This window comes from Alexandromys fortis, unplaced genomic scaffold, assembly GCF_014885135.2.
Source record: "Alexandromys fortis isolate MF-2015 unplaced genomic scaffold, M_Fortis_MF-2015_v1.1 scaffold_17, whole genome shotgun sequence".
In the NCBI taxonomy this organism is placed as follows: domain Eukaryota; kingdom Metazoa; phylum Chordata; class Mammalia; order Rodentia; family Cricetidae; genus Alexandromys; species Alexandromys fortis.
The window spans coordinates 9590169-9610619 of record NW_026067896.1 but is presented as its reverse complement, the minus strand read 5'-3'; the positions used below and the strand labels follow the sequence as shown (position 1 = coordinate 9610619).

At 32.4% G+C, this 20451-nt stretch overlaps 1 protein-coding gene across 1 annotated transcript in view; it reads right to left on the bottom strand.

Moving 5' to 3' along the window:
- Window positions 1–20451, bottom strand: part of LOC126513125 (uncharacterized) — a 154577-nt gene that overhangs the window by 69416 nt on the left and 64710 nt on the right. Inside the window, exon 5 of the mRNA XM_050161301.1 lies at window positions 3282–3362. Coding sequence (XP_050017258.1) covers window positions 3282–3362 — 81 coding nt within the window. The remainder of the gene's footprint in view (window positions 1–3281; window positions 3363–20451) is intronic.

The following is a 20451-nucleotide window of genomic DNA, read 5'->3' as shown; positions in this document are numbered from 1 at the left end:
TTTGACAAATCAGTGCAATTTCTTATAGTACCATCCTGTAATTCTTAGGTTCTGCCTAATTCTTATTATTCAAGTTTGCACTTTATCATTATACATACTTTATACGAAGAATGGTATTTGCAAAATTCATAGTTCTACTTATGAAATAGATATGAAAATGTTTGAAAGAATGTATTATTAAACTAACACAGATAGTGGTTGCAGAGTTGGAATCTTACTCAGTATTAAAAGTAAATGGTATACAATGTGTCCATGAAATTGTCTTATTTTTATAACTTTATTTTGAAACCATTGAGCTCTTATCTTCTGTGTGACCTTGAATCATTTGGCATGTTCTTATTAATTTGAATTTGCATTCCTTTGCAAATTGCCTATATAAGTGCAATTGCCTGTACACACTAGAGATTGTCTCAATAATTTAATCTTAAGCATTGTATTTTAGAATATATTAAACAGTAATGATTCATTTTGAATGCATATGTGTACATATACACATGTACACACACACACACAAACACACACACATATACTCATGCCTTACAAGTGACAGAACAAATTCTGGGAGTCAGTTCTATACTTCCATTGTGGATTTTGGTGATAGAACGGAAAGTATTTAAAAGATAATAGATCTTTAGTTTTACATAAATTTTACAATTAATGTACACTAATAGGATTAATATAAATGAGCAAGAGCAGATACAATTCTTCACACTGTCCATAATTCATTAACTATGTGTTATGAGCTTATCTAAGTTCATTTTAATATCATTATTTTCTTATTCTGGACAATTACACACATTTGCATAATACATTCTAGTGGCACTCATTCCTTTGTTCTTTCTCATTCTTCTACCTCTCCATGCTCCTCTCTTCACCAAGTGCCAGCCCCACTTTTATACATTTGTTTTATTCTGTGGCCATTTGCATAGGCATCAATATGAAGCTATCATCTGCAACATGAGTGACTCACCCATAAGCAGGTCACTGCAGACATTGAACCTGGAATCCCTTTTGGACTCTTATTCTCACCTGAAGGTATATCTGGAGTCTGGGTATCCCTTACACACCCATGGTCACATCGCTTATTTCAACGTGTCATCATTTCTTATCTGGGTTAAAGAGGGAATCTTGTAGATGTCCTAATAATCTATCGTTAGTGTTCTTTCTTTATTGAAAAACTAATTGTGGTTCTGTGAAAATAGTAGTTCTATAAATTACTTATCAAAACCTGGTCCAACAACAAGCCACGTCCTGGAATCTTGCCTGGTTGTTAACTCAGTCATATCACTTCATTATAAGATGATCTTTTCTAAAATCTGTGTAGTGCGTTTATCTATCTCTTTCATTTTTTTTCTCAAAAATATATACTTTCCAACTGGATTGTCCTTTAATAAACTGTCAATGATAAGAACAATAGTAAATTATATATATACAATATATACAATACATATTATATATTTTTTCCTTCAAATAAGATATTAAAACAATGAAAATGTTAAAAAGTACAAATGCTGAAGTACTTATTTTTTTATAAAAATAAATGTTAAAAAGGAGCTTAATTAACTCAAAGAGGACTACTGTATTAAAATAAAATCAAAGAAACACAAAGATTAAGTAGAGGAAAAAGGAAGAGAGGGGAAACTATAATCTGAATATATTGTATGAAAACATATTTTCAATAAGAAAAAATAAAGAGAAAAAGAAAAATGAGAGGAAATGAGGAGGAAAACAGGAGGGCTGCAGAAGCAGCAGTAAGAAAGGAAGGAGAGAAATGAAGGAATGAAACGGGAATAAGAAAAGAAAATTTACTGAATGAGGATTCCATACCTGGTAAGAATATGCTTGAAAATTCACAGAAAATTGTTGCCATTTTCAGATGAATGAAAACTAAGCGGCAACAACACCATCTTTTATGAAGAAAATGTTTGATTATAGAGAACTGACTTAATAGGAAATAGAAACTAAATAAAATGGAAATATGAAACTAAGTTTTTTTTTCCTGGCTCAATCTAAGCATACATTAATGTGCACATTGCCAAAGAGACCAAAGATATAGATGTTGAAGTTTATCATGAGTAAAACAGTAAAAACGATATATCCATGCTTCATCTCAGTTCACAATTCATAATTTTTATGGTACTTGATAGATGAAATGAAATTAAATATACACCAGCAACACTGGATGAATGGTGGTACATATGCATGATATATAAAATTTATATATTATATTTTTTATATTAAATCACCAGTTGGGTTGTAAAAAACTGTAGCACAGTTTTAGAAATGTTGAAATGTTGGAGAATGACGCTTTAAAGATTCATGCTGGCTCGTAAACCAGACCCTAGTTAAAGAAACTCACCCTTGCTTTTAAACCAGAGCCAGTAGAAGAAACACACCCTGTTCTGAGACCCAATCCAGAGAACAAAACACTTTAGCCCCAAATCCAGAACCAAAGACATCCACTCTGACTCTGAAACCAGTGCCAAATAAACACACTTTGGCCCTAAAAGCAGAGCCAGTGAAAGAAATATTCCTTGGCCCCAAAACTAGAGTCAAGGAAACAATCAAACAAAAGACCAGTGAGAGAAACACAGTTTGGCCCTGAAATCAGCCTTCTCTGCGCCTAACCTACTAAACTAACCAATCCCTCATCTCCCTGGGAAAACTCGGCCCCCAAGAAGCCCTATATAAGCCCTGCACCTGTTCAGTTTGCTGCTGTTCTTCTTTTAAACCTGGAAGAGGCAGCCACTCTCCTGGATTCTTCCACTTTAATAAATTTCTTGAATGAGAAAAAAAAAAGAATCATGCAGCCCTCATTTCCTGAAACATTTTTCCAATGCTATGTTTTAAATAATTCGTGGAAGTGGAATTCAGAAGTCAACAGGAAATAACCACAACTATTCTTGATTGATCATTGTGGCATTATGATCCCAGCATATCTTCATTAAACTGGCTCTGTGAACTTATCACCCATATTCTACATCACTAAGATATGAGCCCATGATACATTCTCAGAGTATTTTGTGACTATACTAACAAGTACAAGATTAAATGAAATATTTATTTTAGCCATAGAAGAAATACTGTAAACCACTACACAGTTATGTGATGATGAGAAAAACAAATTCAATATGGGTATTTGAACTTTATATTTCTAGTTTTCTGGGTTTTATAAAGTAGGAGAGATTTGGCTCTAATTTAGCTAGGGTTTTACTGGTATAAAGAGACAACATGAGCATGCCAATTCTTATAAAAGAAACATTTAATTGGTGCTGACTTACAGTTCAGAGGTTTCCATCATGGGGGGAAGCATTGCGGCATAGAGGTAGACATGGTGCTGGAGATGGAGGTAAGAATTCAACCTGTGGATCCACAGAGAGCAATAAGTGTCTATACTAGACCTGAATTGAGCATTTTAGACATCAAAACATGCCTTCTTGTGATGCACTTCCTCCTACAGCACTAAACCTACTACAACATGGCCACATGTACTAATAGAACCAGTCCCTATGAGTCTAGGGGAATCATTTTTATTCAAACCACCAGAGTTTTATATTACTTGCTATTTTAGGGTAGAGAAAATTATGTTTGCATCAGCCTAGATTTTATTAGAAATATTTTTCAGAAGCATTATGCTTTGCAATAAGGTTGGTATGCAACTTTTATTTCAATCTTGCTTGCCTATATATATTTATTTCATTTTCAAATTGAAAGGCAATTTCACAAACTTAATTGGTTAGTACATTGGATGATTGACAAAAGATTTGTCATTTACATCAGCAATTATAATTTAAGATTTTTATTTATTAGGTAGCACATTTTGAGCTGTGCTTTTATATTTAACAGTAATAGTATTCATCCTTGAATGAGAGAAGTTTTAAGAACACGATTTCCTGTGCTAAGGGGTATTTCAGAGAACAGCATTCACCAAGAGTTTTGACTGATCTAATTAAAGCTATAATAGTACAGTCACACTTCTCAAATAGTGCCTCTTATTAGCATTTCAGGTGGTTCCTCTTGCAGTGCAGCATGCCATGGCCAGGTCTGTGTTACGGAAAATTGGATTCATTATGACAGTGAGGACAAATTATCTTCTGCAAGAATTGTTCAGCATAATAGGTCAAAAGAGAGGACGCTAAACAAAAGAATAAAATGGCATGAGAAAGAATAGAGAATAAAATAGTGTATATAAAAAGTGAAGAACTAGAACAAATTTTAAAAACCGAATAAGTAGGTAATGTGAAATTGTATGCATAATTAGCTTTTCATGTCATTAGAGGTTATTACATTCTCATTTCTTTTATAGTCATATATGGCAAGCCCAGTATTTCAGTGCTCTTACCATGCTCAGCAGAAGCAATATATGCAAAATTACAGGAAACCCTTTCAAATAATGGCTTATCATGAAATGTGAATCACTAACTTTCTTTGCCAAAAGTCAATAGCAGTTAGTGTAAGTTTAAAGTTGAGTGTGATCTAGTTTTGATTTGTTCAAAGTTGAACTTCATTACGTATTGCATAACCACTTTCCTATCTTTCCATAATATAGCTTTTCAATATCAAAAATTGGAAAGGGATTTTAATCGTTTTTGACATTTCTATGCTATTCACGCACTAATGATTTTGTTAAATACAGCTTGGAATAAGATCAGCCTGGGCATACTTAATATAAAATGAATTTCATCTGGTGTTTGGATTCAGAACAAAGTAACATAACCATGTTAGAAGTGTTACTGTGTTCAAATAGTCACTTTAATACATTCTGTAATACTGTTAAGGTGACTTGGGAAATGTTTCAATTCACATTATTTCTTTACTGCTGATTTTACTTACAAGTTGTCTGTGCATCTCATAAATTTGAAATTTTCATGAAAGTATTAAGTTTTATTTGATTTATGTAGAAAGTACCTTGATGATATAGATGGTATAGATTTAATAATAATTAAGGTTCTAAAAATATTAAGGAGACAAAAATGAAATACACCGTAATATAATTATTCCAGAAGTTAGTAAGAACTTAAGACGACCTTTAATGAGTAGGAGCCATGTGTTTTCTTCCAATACTCTAGGATATACATAGTATATAGATTGTTAAGGATATTACATGATATAGAGGACTTGACATCCTTTTAAATAAAGATGCACATTTCTACATTAAAAATTTTAAGCTATGAATATTACTACTTTCCGTTATTTTAAGCAAACATATAAAAATAAATATAATGAGAAATTTAAAAACCAGCAGCACCACAGGAAAACCCACAGAAACCTAAGCGAATTTATCAGACTTACAGAGTTTGAACCAACCAGGAGAACTGCATGGGATTGACGTAGGTTATCTGCATATATGTGACAATTGGGTGGCTTGGTCTATATATATGTGGGATTCCTGGCAATTGGAGAAGGGATTGTCCCTAGTGATTTGGCTGGGTCTTGGGAACCTATTCCTCATGCTGGGTTGCCTTGCCCAACCGGTATGCTGGGGGAGGTGCTTGGTCTTATGGCTGGTTGGAATGTCATGCTTTGCAGATGCCTATTGGAGGCCTGCTAGTTTCTGTGCAAAAAATGGAGGACGCTTGGACTGGAGGTCACATTGATCAGGAGGAGGAAATGGAAGGAAAGTAGAAAGGGTAAGCTGCAGTCTGGATGGAAAATAAAAAATTAATAATAAAAAATATTAGGTTTCAGGGCAGGGTGAATTCCAAAGAGAAATCTCAAACACTGGCCTTACATTTTATTGTAATATAGTACATTATTGTAATATAGGTACTGGATGCTTTTGAATCAGGATGAAGGAACATTGAAACTCCAAGTTTCAGCTTTGAAACTATAAAGTACGCTGTTTGAGAAACACAGTCATTATTTTTGGACAGAGAATGGTTATAGTAGGATCAAACATAAGAAACAGAAAAATGTAAAAACAAGATCAATAATTTAGGTACTTTTAAGACAGGGTAAATATTTAAGGTTAGAATAAGGACTAAAAGAAAGTGTGATTTTTTTTTTTTTACTATGGAAAAATGAAAATAGCCCAAGATAACCCACATCTGTTTGACCCTGAGACCATGTGCTTTCTGTCCCTAACTCCCTCCAGAAAGTCTCAAGACTTCTCTGTGAACTACTGGGCTTTGTTCTTACCTCTTAGCTCCCCCTTGGAACTGATAATACTTTCCTGGTGGAGTTTGGTTTTGTCACTCTTAAACTCCACAGACGCAGTTTGATTCAAATGTCATTGTTACTACAAATAGATTGACCTCAGTATAGTCAATGGCCAAAACTGGCATGCTCGATTTTCAGTGGTGTCAGCTTCTGTCACTGCACAAATAAATGTCCTAAAAATCTTGCTCTCTCCTTCTCTATTATTCCTATCTACACCTGTCTGGAGGAATTCTTAAATATGAACTTGCAATGGCCAAGATACTAGTAGCCCACAGCCTTTCCTAGTAGGGTCAGGAAATTTTTCTATGGTAGGCTGTCAAAGGCTTCCCCTGCTTCCTATACCTCTGCTATTCATCTCTTCCTGACCTGGGATTACCTCATATGTCTGTTTTCTCTATTTTGTTTAATAATCCCTGTCCTGAAAGCAGAAGCCATAAAAATTTTGTTTGTGGAAGATAGGATTTAGCAAACAATGTTCTTTTAATAAAACATTAAAGCTTCATCTTCATGCATTTATATACAAGATTATACCTCATATGGGTAGCTGAACTTTGTAATATATGAGTAAGCTAGGTGGTATTAGTTTTAAAGAGACATTCGGGGGTCATGGAGAGCAATCGAGGCTTAACAATATGTGGCAGGACAGAAGTTTCTAAAAAGTCCAGGAGAGGCTATTGTGCAAATGCAGTTCAGTTACAATGACAGTGTAAGAAAATGTTCTAAGACATGTACAGGAAAGTTCTGAGGTATAAGAAAGTGTTTTAAGGAATGTAAAGGAAAAGTTCTGAGGGTACATGTAAGAAAGCATTTTAAGGTATGTAAATGGAAGTTCTGGAGTATAACAAAGAGATTTAAAGAAAGTAAAGGAAAGTTCGGAAGTTATAATAAAGTACTTTAACACATGCAAAGTTCTTAAGGCATAAGAAAGTTATTTAAAGTAATGAAAAATGTTTCAGATATCTTTTGACCTCTGTGCTTTTGTTATATTACCATTTGCAAGGCTCAGGAAAGCTATACTCAGGAATTCATCCAGACCCCTCTCGTGGTGAGATCTGGAGCCTGCTCACCAGCAAATTGCCAATAGGAAATGCTTATCCCTATAAAGGCCAAATTGATTTATAAAACACCTGTCTTCTGTACTTGCTTTCTCTATGGTCAAACTGTGTAGATATTGGCCAGAGAATTATAGAGGCTGCCCTATTTGGTTTTGTAGGAGACATGATGCATATTTAAAAAGGCATTCCTCCTCTTATGCACAATGGGGGATTTTTTATATACTAATTAAGGACCTGTGGCACCTTAGATGGTAGATGGGAATCTTGTAAAAGAAAACTTTGAATTAGACACTAGGCAGAAAGAGTGAATCTGAAATGGGATGTTAAAACTTAAAGGCCAGTGAAACACCTCCTCCAAGAGGATCACACTTCCTCCAACAAGGTCACACATCCTAATTGTTCCCAGTCCACCAACCAGGAAGCAAGTAGGAAAACATACAAAGCCAAGAGAGCCAATCGTGTTTAACCCCCTATAACAATACATCTCAAATAATCTAAAACTCTCAAAGTACCCACTTACCAAAGAATTCATAACTTCCAGTGGAGTTATATTACAACCAACCTTGTTAGACACATATTTCATATCCTCTGGGACACAAATGAGCAACGTTCTCTTAAATTGACACATCTCACCAAAATAAAGGGCTTGATATGTTTGGTTCCTCATATTAGCGTTTAAATTAAACTTGGTTTGCTTTGGAAACATTACCTTTATTTACGTATCTATATATTCATTTATAGTGTGTAGATGATTTAAAAATTCTATGATGTAAGACCTAAATTTACTCCTTGTTTAATATTAGTCAATGTACTGCCCTAACTGAAATCCTGACATCTGTAATATTTAATGATTTTAGAAAGAAAGTAATATGATTATAATTTTCAGTTAAACTGAGGAAATCTGACACACAAAATGCATTTTCAAAGTTAAAATTTATTAGTGGCACATTTGCTCATATTTATTATGCTTGATTAAAAAGAAGCAGGGATTCAAACTAACATTTCATATGAAATGCCATCAATACACATGGTTCACCAGGACTAAATCCATATTGAATGCATGGCTAGTATTTACTACTATAAAAAAATAGGTACCAAGCTGGGCAGTGGTGGTGCACGCCTTTAATCCAGGCACTCGGGAGGCAGAGGCAGGCAGATCTCTGGGAGTTCGAGGCCAGCCTGGTCTACAAGAGCTAGTTCCGGGTCAGGCACCAAAGCTACAGAGAAACCCTGTCTCAAAAAAAAAAAAAAAGGTACCAACTTAAACAAAGGAAATTATGTGTGCTTCAGCTGATGAGGACTTCCACTTTAAGACCCATTGAAGTTCTTTCTATGAGGTTCATATATCACATTAAATATCTCTTGCTAGGAATTGTGACCATATGAACCAAGTGTGGGGTGTATGCAGAGTATTTGAAACTTTTTGTTTTGCTGATCATGTCCCAGAACTCTAAATTCTCATTCAATACTTATTTTTGACATAACGTTATACTCATCATTTATGGAAAATTATATGTCAGTGTGTTGAACTAATTACCAGTCAAACTCCAGACACGAGTCAAGAACCAAGCTTTTTCAGCAAACCCTCTAAAAATAGTGTTAGCAAGAATGCCATGTTAATTTTTCTACACTGAAATTATTTTTTTTCTTGGGAAAATTATTGCAAATACAGCAAATTGTTAACATAAGGAATTAGAAATAATGAGTAAAATGGCCTTGCATACTAATCCTTAGCAATATAGATTGAAGATGCTAAATGACATGATAATTACTGAACTGCTTAATAACATCTAATTAATAAAGCCATGGAAACAGGATTTAAAGCTATATCACTAGACTTGCCTTTCACCAGAATAAGATAAAACTATGATTTTACAAAAGTGCCTGCCCACACCAGAGTTATGAATTGTTAATAATTTTTTCAGATTACTCTTAAGTCCAATCAGACACTTAGATGTGAGGAGCAAGCATTAATTTTAATTTTCACTTTTCATTTATTAAATTTCATAATTAATTTTAATGTGCAGCCAACTTCTAGCTTGACTGTAAAGAGGTTAAGTGGATACCAGCAAGAGGGTTATAGAAAGCAAATTTGTTGAGACTGAATGAGAATTGATTGCTATAAGGGTTCAAGGCTTGTTAAAGAAGATTTAATTGCTCATTAACACCTTATTAAAAGAGTTTATTCTTCAGAGCACTTTCCGAGGAATCAATTGAGATGTATGATCAGAAATTAATTTTCTCCATGGGAATCAAGCAGATTAAGGAAAGTAAAAAAGTTACAACGAATAAATAAGATTTGCTGAGTATAATATGTGAATTTTCAAATCCTAAGTCTAAATCCAATCAAATTTTATCATCTTTACATTCTTATTATTACTAGTGACACTAGTAAATATTTGTAGACTGTCTCTATTCCTCAGGCAAGAGATGAGCTATCTGTCACCTCTATATAACAAAACCAACAGCTGCTACAAGGTGAAAATGTTTTCTATTTGGCCACTAATGTTGCTACTTAGCATTCTCTCATGGTCTATTTGTTATTTAAAATTTGAATTTTCTCCATTTAAACTCATAGGTATGTATACATAATGTCCTGTGTGAAAATTAAAATTGGCTTACTATAAATCAATGTAAGTTTCTCTTATAATAAAAACCACATCCCAGTCTCCCCGTTAACAACATTTATTCTGTTTTCTATTTCTTTAGAATAATCAAATTTTATAAATATTTTTAATAAGAATATCCTCTGTACCTTCTCACTACTCAAATTGTTACATCTTAAAAATGTATTTATAACCCTATTTTCAGTTCTTAGAGTATCTGAGATTGCATAATTTAAATATTAAAATGGTTTCTTGAATTTCTGATTTCTATGTTTGAAAGCCTCCCAACATATCAACACTTGCTTTCTTTCCTTGTGTTTGACGGCATCATAATAAATGAATGTAAGCGTCAAAGTTATCACATATAAAGAAAGTAAATCAGAGTATGAGGACTTACATGTCCTCTAAGTACTTTGAATTAGGCATCTTAAAATTGACATTGCTTCTCACATTACCATGCTGGGGACAAGCGTTAAATAGACGAAGCATTGGGGTTCAAACACTTCCAAAGCATGCAGTCCCCTTTCCTTTTTACTCAATTCTTAAATTTTATGTCTTCTTATCAGTAACTAAAGTAATTTGCCAGGGAGGAAGGAAGGGAGGAGGGATCTGTGGTTGATATAAAATGAGTAAAAAGCTTAAAAAATAAAGTATATAAAAAAGTAACTTTCTTGGGAGCCTTGACTGCAATTGCTGTTTTTATAATTTCTCTAATAATAGTAGTAAGATTCTCACAAACTTGTACTGTATGTTTTCTGTGAGAATGACCTAGAAGGAGTACAGCAAATCCTGCTGCTTAAAACAGAAGAAATTCAGTATTTGTATTATTTGTTAATATTAAAACCTAAAGAAACTTTCCAGCAAGTGTTTTAAGAATTCCTTGACAAGTCGGGAGGACATCATGATGAGATGCCAAAGAAACATGTAATGATACAGCAGCTGGAGTTACTAGGAAACGTTTTGCTCATTGTATGCTGTTCTTTTTGCTGCGCATCCTCTCCCATATGGGTAATGTATTTCACATAACCACGCCATCATCACTCTCTCTTGTCATCCTGCTCCTTCTTCTTGTTTTCCTAATTTATTTTAGCCAACCAGCTACTCTACTGGTTTTGTACAAATAATTTTAGATCTACATAGGAAAGAAATATGCTCTATTTGTCCTTTTGAATTGCCTTATTAGACATAACATGACATTTTTATATTCAACAGCAGAACTATTATCGAACATAGGTAGTTTCTTCTAGTTGAAACTGAGAAGAAAATTAGTTTCAACTCATTATTACTGTAAGCTAATATATGTTTGCATAAATGTTATCAGTCCTTATTTGTATATTATAAAGTTGAACAAATATTATATTCTCATTTGTTATTCCAGCCCAGACATCTTCTTGGCTGCCAGCAACCACATCCAGCACACATCATTTGTTGAGTTAATGTCAGTGAGAAAACATAAAATTATAAAGTGCTCTTCAAAATATATTTGCTGTAATAGTGGCTGTTTCTACTTTTGTCATGTGGTAGGCAAAGCAGATCATTTTTCCTGCTTCTTAAAAACTGCAGCTCAGTTTCCCATCATATGATTAAAATTTAACTATTCTAAGATAAATATATACATAGATCAGAAATTCTTTGACATGATATTATGGAATGAATGTAAGATGTAATTATGTTTCCTAAAATTTAAGCCATAATAAAATTCAATGATAAAAAGAAATACCAATGCCACGATTTAAAATGATTTGTGTGATAATTAAGTGAATCTGGTCATTAAATAATGCAGTGAATATATCGTTCCCACTTTATTAACATAAGCCCATTACTATAGTTGATACCCAATGATGCACATGAGAAATAATGAGAATTAATCTTATATATTCCTCCATACAAATTTCAGATACAACCTACTCTACCTCAAACCTCAATGTATTGTTGTTTAGTCTTGTGACCAACTTATTCTTAGCAGGCCTGGTACATTTAATGACATAAGTTTAGTTCATATATAATACTATGTTTATTGTGGAGAGATTTTATGTGTGACAAACAAAGAAATAGTAAAAATTCAATGGCAACTGGTGGAGTTTTGGCCTGGAAAAAATTAAAACTATTTCTAAATTACTGAATTTATAGAATGAAAACCTTCAGAATATTGTTTGATATTACATATTATACTGTTTGTACACTGTTAACACTCTTATCAATTATTCTTTTATTATTTTGTCGCTTATATCACTTTAAAATTGAGGGTACTTTTTCCTAAAAATTAAAAAACAACATGCTAATAATAGGACATAATCATAAAACATTATCGCTAAGTGAATAATGCTTCCTCATACTACACTGATTCCCTGTGTTCCAACACAGAAAGAGACAAACGCAATAAGACTTGTGTTTGGTGGTCCTTGTCCTTTCAGTTGGTCTTTCTTCAGTAAGTCTGCCTTAATGTTTAGAAAACTATGTTTTAAGAATGCCACAGCAGTTATTTCAAACTGAACTCAATGGGACATGGGATTTCGGCTTCTTACTTCAACATTTACCATTGCTGTTCAGAGTCAAAGACGAAAGCAGTAGAAAGCGGTTCAGTGTCGTGCTCACCTACATGATCCTCGGAGCCAGCCTGTCCTGTGATATGCTTCCCTAAGCATTTAAAATGGCCTCTTTTATTTTTTAACTGTTATTGCAATATAGACACGTATATGTGTATTTATAAATATTCCTAAATATATCATGTTGAACCCATATACTTTCTCAAAGTCCTGCTCAGGACCAATTCGCCAGAGAAAGCTTTCCTGAAATCAGGACCAATTATCATTTCACTGTCTCTTAAAATGTGCTAGTTAATACTAACAGAATTTTACATTATTTAAAATTATTCTGTGTGGTTTTTATTAAGCAAGCTATGATTTCTACACACACACACACACACACACATATATATGTGTATATATATATATATATGCATAAATATAAATTCTGTGATGACATTCATGCCCAGCGTTGCTCATAATACTAAATGCTTCAAAAATAGATGACATTTACTAGAACAAATTTATCAAAGGTTAAATCCTGCAAAACTACGAACTGCATTTTGTCAGTGAAAATTTAGAAGTAATCACCTTTCATCATGTCACAACTAGATAAAACACATTTTGATAATTTCCCTTAGTTGGAGGATGCTTCTTTTATTATTTTTATTGTACACAATGTGCCATAAATAGTTATTTAATTGCTTTTTACCTTAGAATGTATAGACAAATATTTTTACTTCCTTTCTTTTAGATGTATTAAGAGAATAGCTGTATAATAAATATATGTATTTTAATAAAATATAGCGTTAAAGACGCTGTTTGGATTTACAGTCTACCAACAGCATATGGTCTTCATGTTTCATTTATTCCTGCAACCAGATTTTACTTTGGGATTAGAAAGTATACACAAGAATATAATATATATAATGCTATAATTAAAACTGTCTTACCTTCAGTCCAAAAAAGGGTAGAAATTACTACAATTAATTATAACTCTTTGTGGTCCTTTTGTAAAAAGTAGTAGTCAGAGTAGTTACAAGAAAATTCTGCTCTTTAAGTAACATGTTATCATTTTGAGATTTATTAATGCAAAATAATTTTAAAATGACTAAATAATATATCATGATGCCCTGATTTGGTATTCATGTTTCTCATCATGCCAATATTTGACTAAAATTGCTACTGTCTATTTCTTATTATGGCAATGTTGAAAATTAATAAAAGTGGTGTTTTTCATTGCACCATCCTTATAATTATTGATGCTGAATATTTCACCCTGTTACAAATGGATAAGTATAAATGATTTTGAAAATATACATACCTATATGCATATAAAATATTGGATAGAAATTGAGTTATATGTGATTTTGTTATTTGTTTTAGAGAATTATATATTAATAATAGATACAATTATTTACTAAACATATGAATTATAAATATTTTCCCATTTTTTTCACAGTATCTTTTCATTTCTTTTTCTTTGTGCTAAAAATAGAGATTTTTCTTCATATAAAAGTTCCTCTCTCTCTTCACCTTGTTCCGTCACACCTCACCTCCCACACAAATCCACCCATGTTCTGTCTCATTGGAAAATAAACTGACTTCTAATGAACTGTAATAAAATATAACAGGACAAAATATAATCTGATAAAGTCAAACTATCACAACAGTGTTGGACAAAAAAGACAAACAGAGGAAAAGAGCCCAAGAGAATGAACAACAATCAGAGAGCCATTTGTTCTTCCACTCAGGAACTCCCTAAAAACAGTAAAGTGGAAGTTATAATATATGTACAGAGGACCTGGTGCAGACCCCTGCAGGCCCTGTCCATTGCTGTCTCAGTTTCTGTGAGTTCATGCGATTTTTGATCCTGTTGATTTAGATGCCTTGTTTTCTTGTTATCCTCCAAACCCTCTAGTTATTATATTCTTTCTTCCATCCTTTCCATGGGGTTCCCTGATTCCTGAAGAGAGGGTTTAAATAGAGACAAGTCTTTCAGGACAAAGTTTTCTAATGTCTCTCACTCTCTGCATCTGCATAATGTCTCTGTGTCTCCCTGTCTCTCTGTGTGTATGTATGTATCGTAATAGCAATTATAAGTAAAAAGGCAGTAAATCTGAAAAAAAGACAGAAGAAGAGATCACACACGGGAATAGAGAATATAGTGAAGTGGAGAATGATGTAATTATACTCGAATCTCAAAAAGTCAAATAATATTTTAAATGTTAAATAGAGAAAATTGAGTTGAAATTTTCATTTAGCACTCTCAGATGTCAGGGAAAAAAGTGAAATAAGGATCAAGTACAGACCAGACATTTGATCACTTGACAATGTTGTTAAAGACAAGTTTAATTACATAATTTGATGATGTAATAAAATTGCACTGTTAGATTTGATCTTCAAGTGTTGTAGGTAATGTCAGAAATGTTTGTTTTCTTGCTTATTAGGTGATGTACTTCATACTCATGTGGATGTCTTTCAGCTCTTCCACAAATGCTATTCATTCTATCCAATGGAAAACTAATAGAAAATGTGTATGTGCATGTGTACACAAACATGCATACACATACATATTTCAATATATTATAAACATTTAAATGTTTATTCACATTTCAATATACCAAGCTAATTCAACATATGAAAATAGTCTAGATAGTTTTATACATATATCTTGTGCTGACTTCACTTTGTAAGACTAATGTTTTGAATTAATTTAATATTATGTAATTTTAAGTCTAACATTTGATTCGTGTTCAGATCTTGCTTTCATAGCTATATTGGTGAGACTACTTGAGTATATTTCTGATTTTCTATGTGAAGTAAACTCACAGAAAACACCATTTTTCTTTATTCTTATTTATACATTTATTTTTAATGTAGGCAACCTTAAATTTTAGAAAATTACTCTTTTTCGAGTTTGCTTATAGTTATAATGCATCAGGTATTTGTTTACATTGAAATAAAAGCTTTATATTCTATTAAGAGTGAAACTTAAATCCAATAACAAACACATAGTATTAATTGATATAGTAATAAAATTGCTAAGTAAAAATAATACTATGTGATAAAATTTTAAACATTGCATTAATGGTAACATTTTAATTGGTAACTTTTTATGTTTATATCCAAATATATTATACCAAGTTTATTTTATATCAATAAAGTAACAATTACTATGAAGTATTATATCATTAATTTATTTACTACAGAGAGTATTCTATATCTCAGATATTGACGCATCTGAGAGCTGATGTGGGCATTGTTCTAAGTACTGTATGGTTATCTAAATTTAAAGTACCGCATTAGATATCAACCCGACAAAACTCAAGTGAGCTATTTAATTCATCTTTGTTTTCTTCAAAGACTTTCTTTTATTTTTAAATATGCTAAGAGTTATAAACAGTAGATTTAGAGAGAAACAAAATTTTTTTAAATTTTTGTTTTGTTTTGTCTGAAACAGGTTTTCTCAAAGTAGCCCTGACTGTCCTAGAACTCACATTTAGACCAGGATCGCCTCAAACTCAGAGATCTGTCTTCCTCTGCCTCTTGAGTTCTGAGAGAATTAAAGTTTGAAGAAACATCATGTCTTTAAACTACTAAGCCATGATACTTATTTACTCAGTTAATCACATTAACGCACAAAAATTCATTTATTATATTAATAATAGATAAAAATTCAGACAAAATGCCAGGCTAAGCAAAGTGGTATAAATATTATAAATATCCCCAAATGATAAATTGCAATTAATTCTTGTCATTGTTAAGAACAATTTGTATTACAGACAAATTTATTTTAATGTAGTGGGTCTGAATAATTCAAAAGTATATCATGATTCTATGAAAATTTTTTTCACATTTAGCACAATGTATAGTCTAAAATTTCAAATATACAATATTTTTATTTAAAAAAAATAATTCAGATATGTAGGAAATATCAAATAAATATTTATTATGAATTTTTAATAAAATTTTGTGATGTTAATCTTCAATCTAACTATAAAATTTCACACTTATTTTATTTAGCCAACTAAATAAGGAAAGTATTAATAAAATATTTAGACTGCATTTGAATACTTAACCATTTAATTGTAAAACTAGAGTGTGCAGATAATGTTTAAAAATTATTTATCTAAGAGATATTTCAGATATTTTATATGCATTAAGATGGCTTTTACAATTTAGAAATATAATAGCAATTGTTAACATAAATATCAAGAAATGATAGTTTTGTACATTTATAGCGTGGATAGAAAATATTGTGGTTCGACGGACATTTGTTTATCTTCATCTTAAAAAAATAATATTGGAATAAAATCTATCATTTACACTTTTAGCAGATAATCCCAAGTGTAACTGAAAAACTGCACATTTATATGTGCATCAATATTAATGACATCACTCATAATGATCATAAGTAGGAAGTCCTATTTTGAAACAATAATTACACTTTTAACAAAGTTTAACATGGGTTTTAATTTGAATAATACACATTTTAAAACCAATAAAAACCTTATCTATCCTACATTATCCAAGTACCATGAATTATGATTGAGTTTAATATGTCAACTATAAAAGGGATAATGTCGTGATACCATTTATATAAGAAAGATAGAAAATCATTCATAGACACACAAAGCAGAAGAGTAGTTAGCAGGGGATCAGAGAACAGAGAATGGGGCTATATTTATCACAAGTGACAGTTACACTTAGCCATGATGAAAAGGAAATGGAGAAGGTTACATAGTAGTCTATTTAGCATTTGTGTCTTAATTGGGCATTTGCTGAGTTTAAGTATAAAACAATTTATTATGATGTTAATATTAAAAACATAATTAGGAGATTATTACTAGAATGTATTGACATGAAAGAAAACAAATTAAACTATATATGCTGGAGAAGAGTCTGATAGATCATGTTTGCCCCACTACACTGCTTGTGTGAGAGAATGGTCTGTATTAAAGAAATGCTGGTTGGCTAGTAGCCAGGCAGGAAGTATTTGTGGGACAACCAGAAAGGAAGTAGAGGCAGGTCAGTGAGAATAGGAGAATTCTGGGAAGGAGGAAGCCCATTTCTCTTCAGTTATGACCTGTACACACAAGCAAGATGTGACTGCTTTGCTGAAAAAGGTACCAAGCCATGTGGCTAACATAGACCAGAATAATGGGCTAATATAAGTTTAAAAAGTTAATAAGAATCCTGAACTAATGGGACAATCAGTTTATAGTTAATGTAGACCTCTGTGTTATTTCTTTGGGACTTAACGATTGCAGGAACCAGGCAAGACAGAAACCCCCAACAACATACTGCTACCCATGGGGAGTCTATCATGCTGAGTTTAATCTGAGTGTTCCTGATGGTGATGACATATATGACTGTGGTCCTGGGGTGAACCTCTGACTGTGGAAGGATGAGTCAGTAACATTATTCATAGAATTACATAAGAATTAATAATCAAGAAATAAAAGACAAGGCAAATCTGTACATAAAATTCAATTTTAGGTAAGGTGTCAAATTTGAGTGGTCAATAAAGAAGAAATAACTGGATCAGAGAATTTTGGGAAGAAAGAAAATATTGGAGAAAACTCAGATTAAATAAATCTTGGGAAAATAAAATCTAGATTACACAATTGACTATATATTAATACTCTTATTTACATTGATTTTACTGTCTTTGTAATTCAAGTATTTGAGTTAATTAATAGTATAATTTAAACTTGCATATTTTTGAATAATTACATATATGATGAGATTATATAATAAAGTTGTTAAATATGTGAATAAAAATTTTGCAGATAAGGAATTTCCAAAATCTTCCAAATGCATGAATTTTCACAGCTGTACTCTATAGTCTAAGGCAAAGAATGCATTAATACATAGAGAGTGTATGCACAGTGGTATTGCCCCTGCAGTTTCCTTTATTTCTTATATGTAAAAATAAATCATGTGCCAGAAATGTGAATAAAACTTCAAAAATGTTAGAAACTTTAAAAACACAGACTATACACTTTTCTCTAATTTATTAAATTGTAATGCATACCTGAGATACCCTCTACAAACTTATAGTTCCTTGAAAAGTACTAATGTATTTGTGAAATATTAAAATATTATAAAATGGAGAAATTTTAAATACATCAGCACTTTTCTTTACAAAATCAAACTAGCTATTTCTCCAAGCATCATTTGAAAGAAAGTTTGCACATATTGAATATATATTCACATAAATTTTTTCATTTAAAGCAAATTCCCTTCAACTTTTAAGAAAATGTATTATATGAAATTTCCAAGTAATGTGATAATGATCACAAACTATGATATTATATCATATTTTGAGTAAAGAACATATTAAAGATCATACTCCCTCAGAAGAAAATTTTGAGATTGCTTGAACACAGTTCAACTTTTTTTATATGTTCAAATTACGTGATATTGCTTTTTTTACCCAAAGATAGTTGCTTTCTGCTAGGCTGTGGCCATGATCATTATCACCTGTGTGTAGTGTGAAGGCTGCTTGTTTGTTTCCTGGCTGCCCAGACTCCCAAATAACCACACAAAATCTGTATTAATTAAATCACTACTTGGCCTATTAGCTCCAGCTTCTTCTCAGCAAGCTCTTACATGTGTATTGCCACGAGGCTGTGGATTACCAGGTAAAGTTCTGGCGTCTGTCCTGGTGGGGATACATGGCTTCTCCCTGACCCTGCCTTCTTTCTCCCAGTCTTCAGTTTAGTTTTTCCTGCCTACATGTGTTCTGTCCTGCTATAGGTCCAAAGCAGTTTCTTTATTAACCAATGGTATTCACTGATTACAAAGGGAAATCTCACATCACCTCCCTTTTTCTGTTTAAAGAAGAAAGTTTTAAAATTAACATAATAAAATTACATATAACAAAACAGATATCAAGCAAAAATTATAATTACAATATTTATGACTACTTTATCTTTTATCATCACTAAGGAAAGCTATTTTATTACTATCTATTCTTCAATTTCATCAAAGACTACAGAAAGATAAAATATTACCTATGTAAACAGGAAGTACATTGTAAGCAACTTCCAGAATTCTAGAAATGACAGAGACATCTTGCTACCTCGACAGTCACCCATAGTTCTTCTGTATCGTTGGGGCATCTAATCTTCAACCTAGAGGTCCATAGTGTCTGGCAGACTTTTCCATGACTCAGGAAATTTCATAGACAATTCCTCCTACATTGGCAGTTTGTCAGTAACTTTCTTCTGTGTCCTTAAGACTGTCTGGTAGAATCTTTCATGAAGTAAAACTTCATGTTACTTACTTCATGAAGTAAGAACTTCAAAGTAACATCTCACCTTCAGACAAGATCAGCAGTCATTTCTCAGTGTGTCCCACACATCCAGTTCCCACAGCATGACATCAAGCAATCCAGGCATGAGCAGTTTCTTGCACAAATGGCTAGCAAACTCCATAAGGAATATCCTCAATGCCCATTATCCTCTTGAAGTAATTGGTGCTGCCAGGAGCAGATGTACCCTACTGTCATGAAAACTCTTAACTTCTTAAAACATTTTAAATGCCATATTCTGTCATCTTTGAAAAGTTTGAAGAATGCCTATCCATCTGAAATACACCTCTGTATATCTATAAAATCTAACTAATTTGACTACAAGGTTGACTATTATAAATGATTATCTATTAATTTATATCTCTTAATTAATACATTACATTTTTAAATGAACTGCAAATCACGATACCTTAATCAAGAGCAGAAGAAAACATATAACAAGATTGACCTTAAATTTGTACCAATAGTGCAAGATCCATATCAATGCAAAGTATCCATCTCTATATCATATTCCTCCTTAAATGTAAATAAGCATTTATAAACAATAGTTGGGAATTTGGGTGTAATTCTCTCCCAATTGCTTCTTGCTTTCTGTTGGTCAAAGTATTTTGGGGGGTGTTCATGGTGATCTTTATAGGGTCTTGGTCCATCAAATCACATTAGCCTGGAATGAATGCACAGGTTCTCATTCTCTGTGGAAACAAAAGAAAAACCTCTTTTCTAAAGTAACATATCCTTAGACTCATGTTTGGGTATCAAGAAGCCTTTAAAACATATCTGTTGGT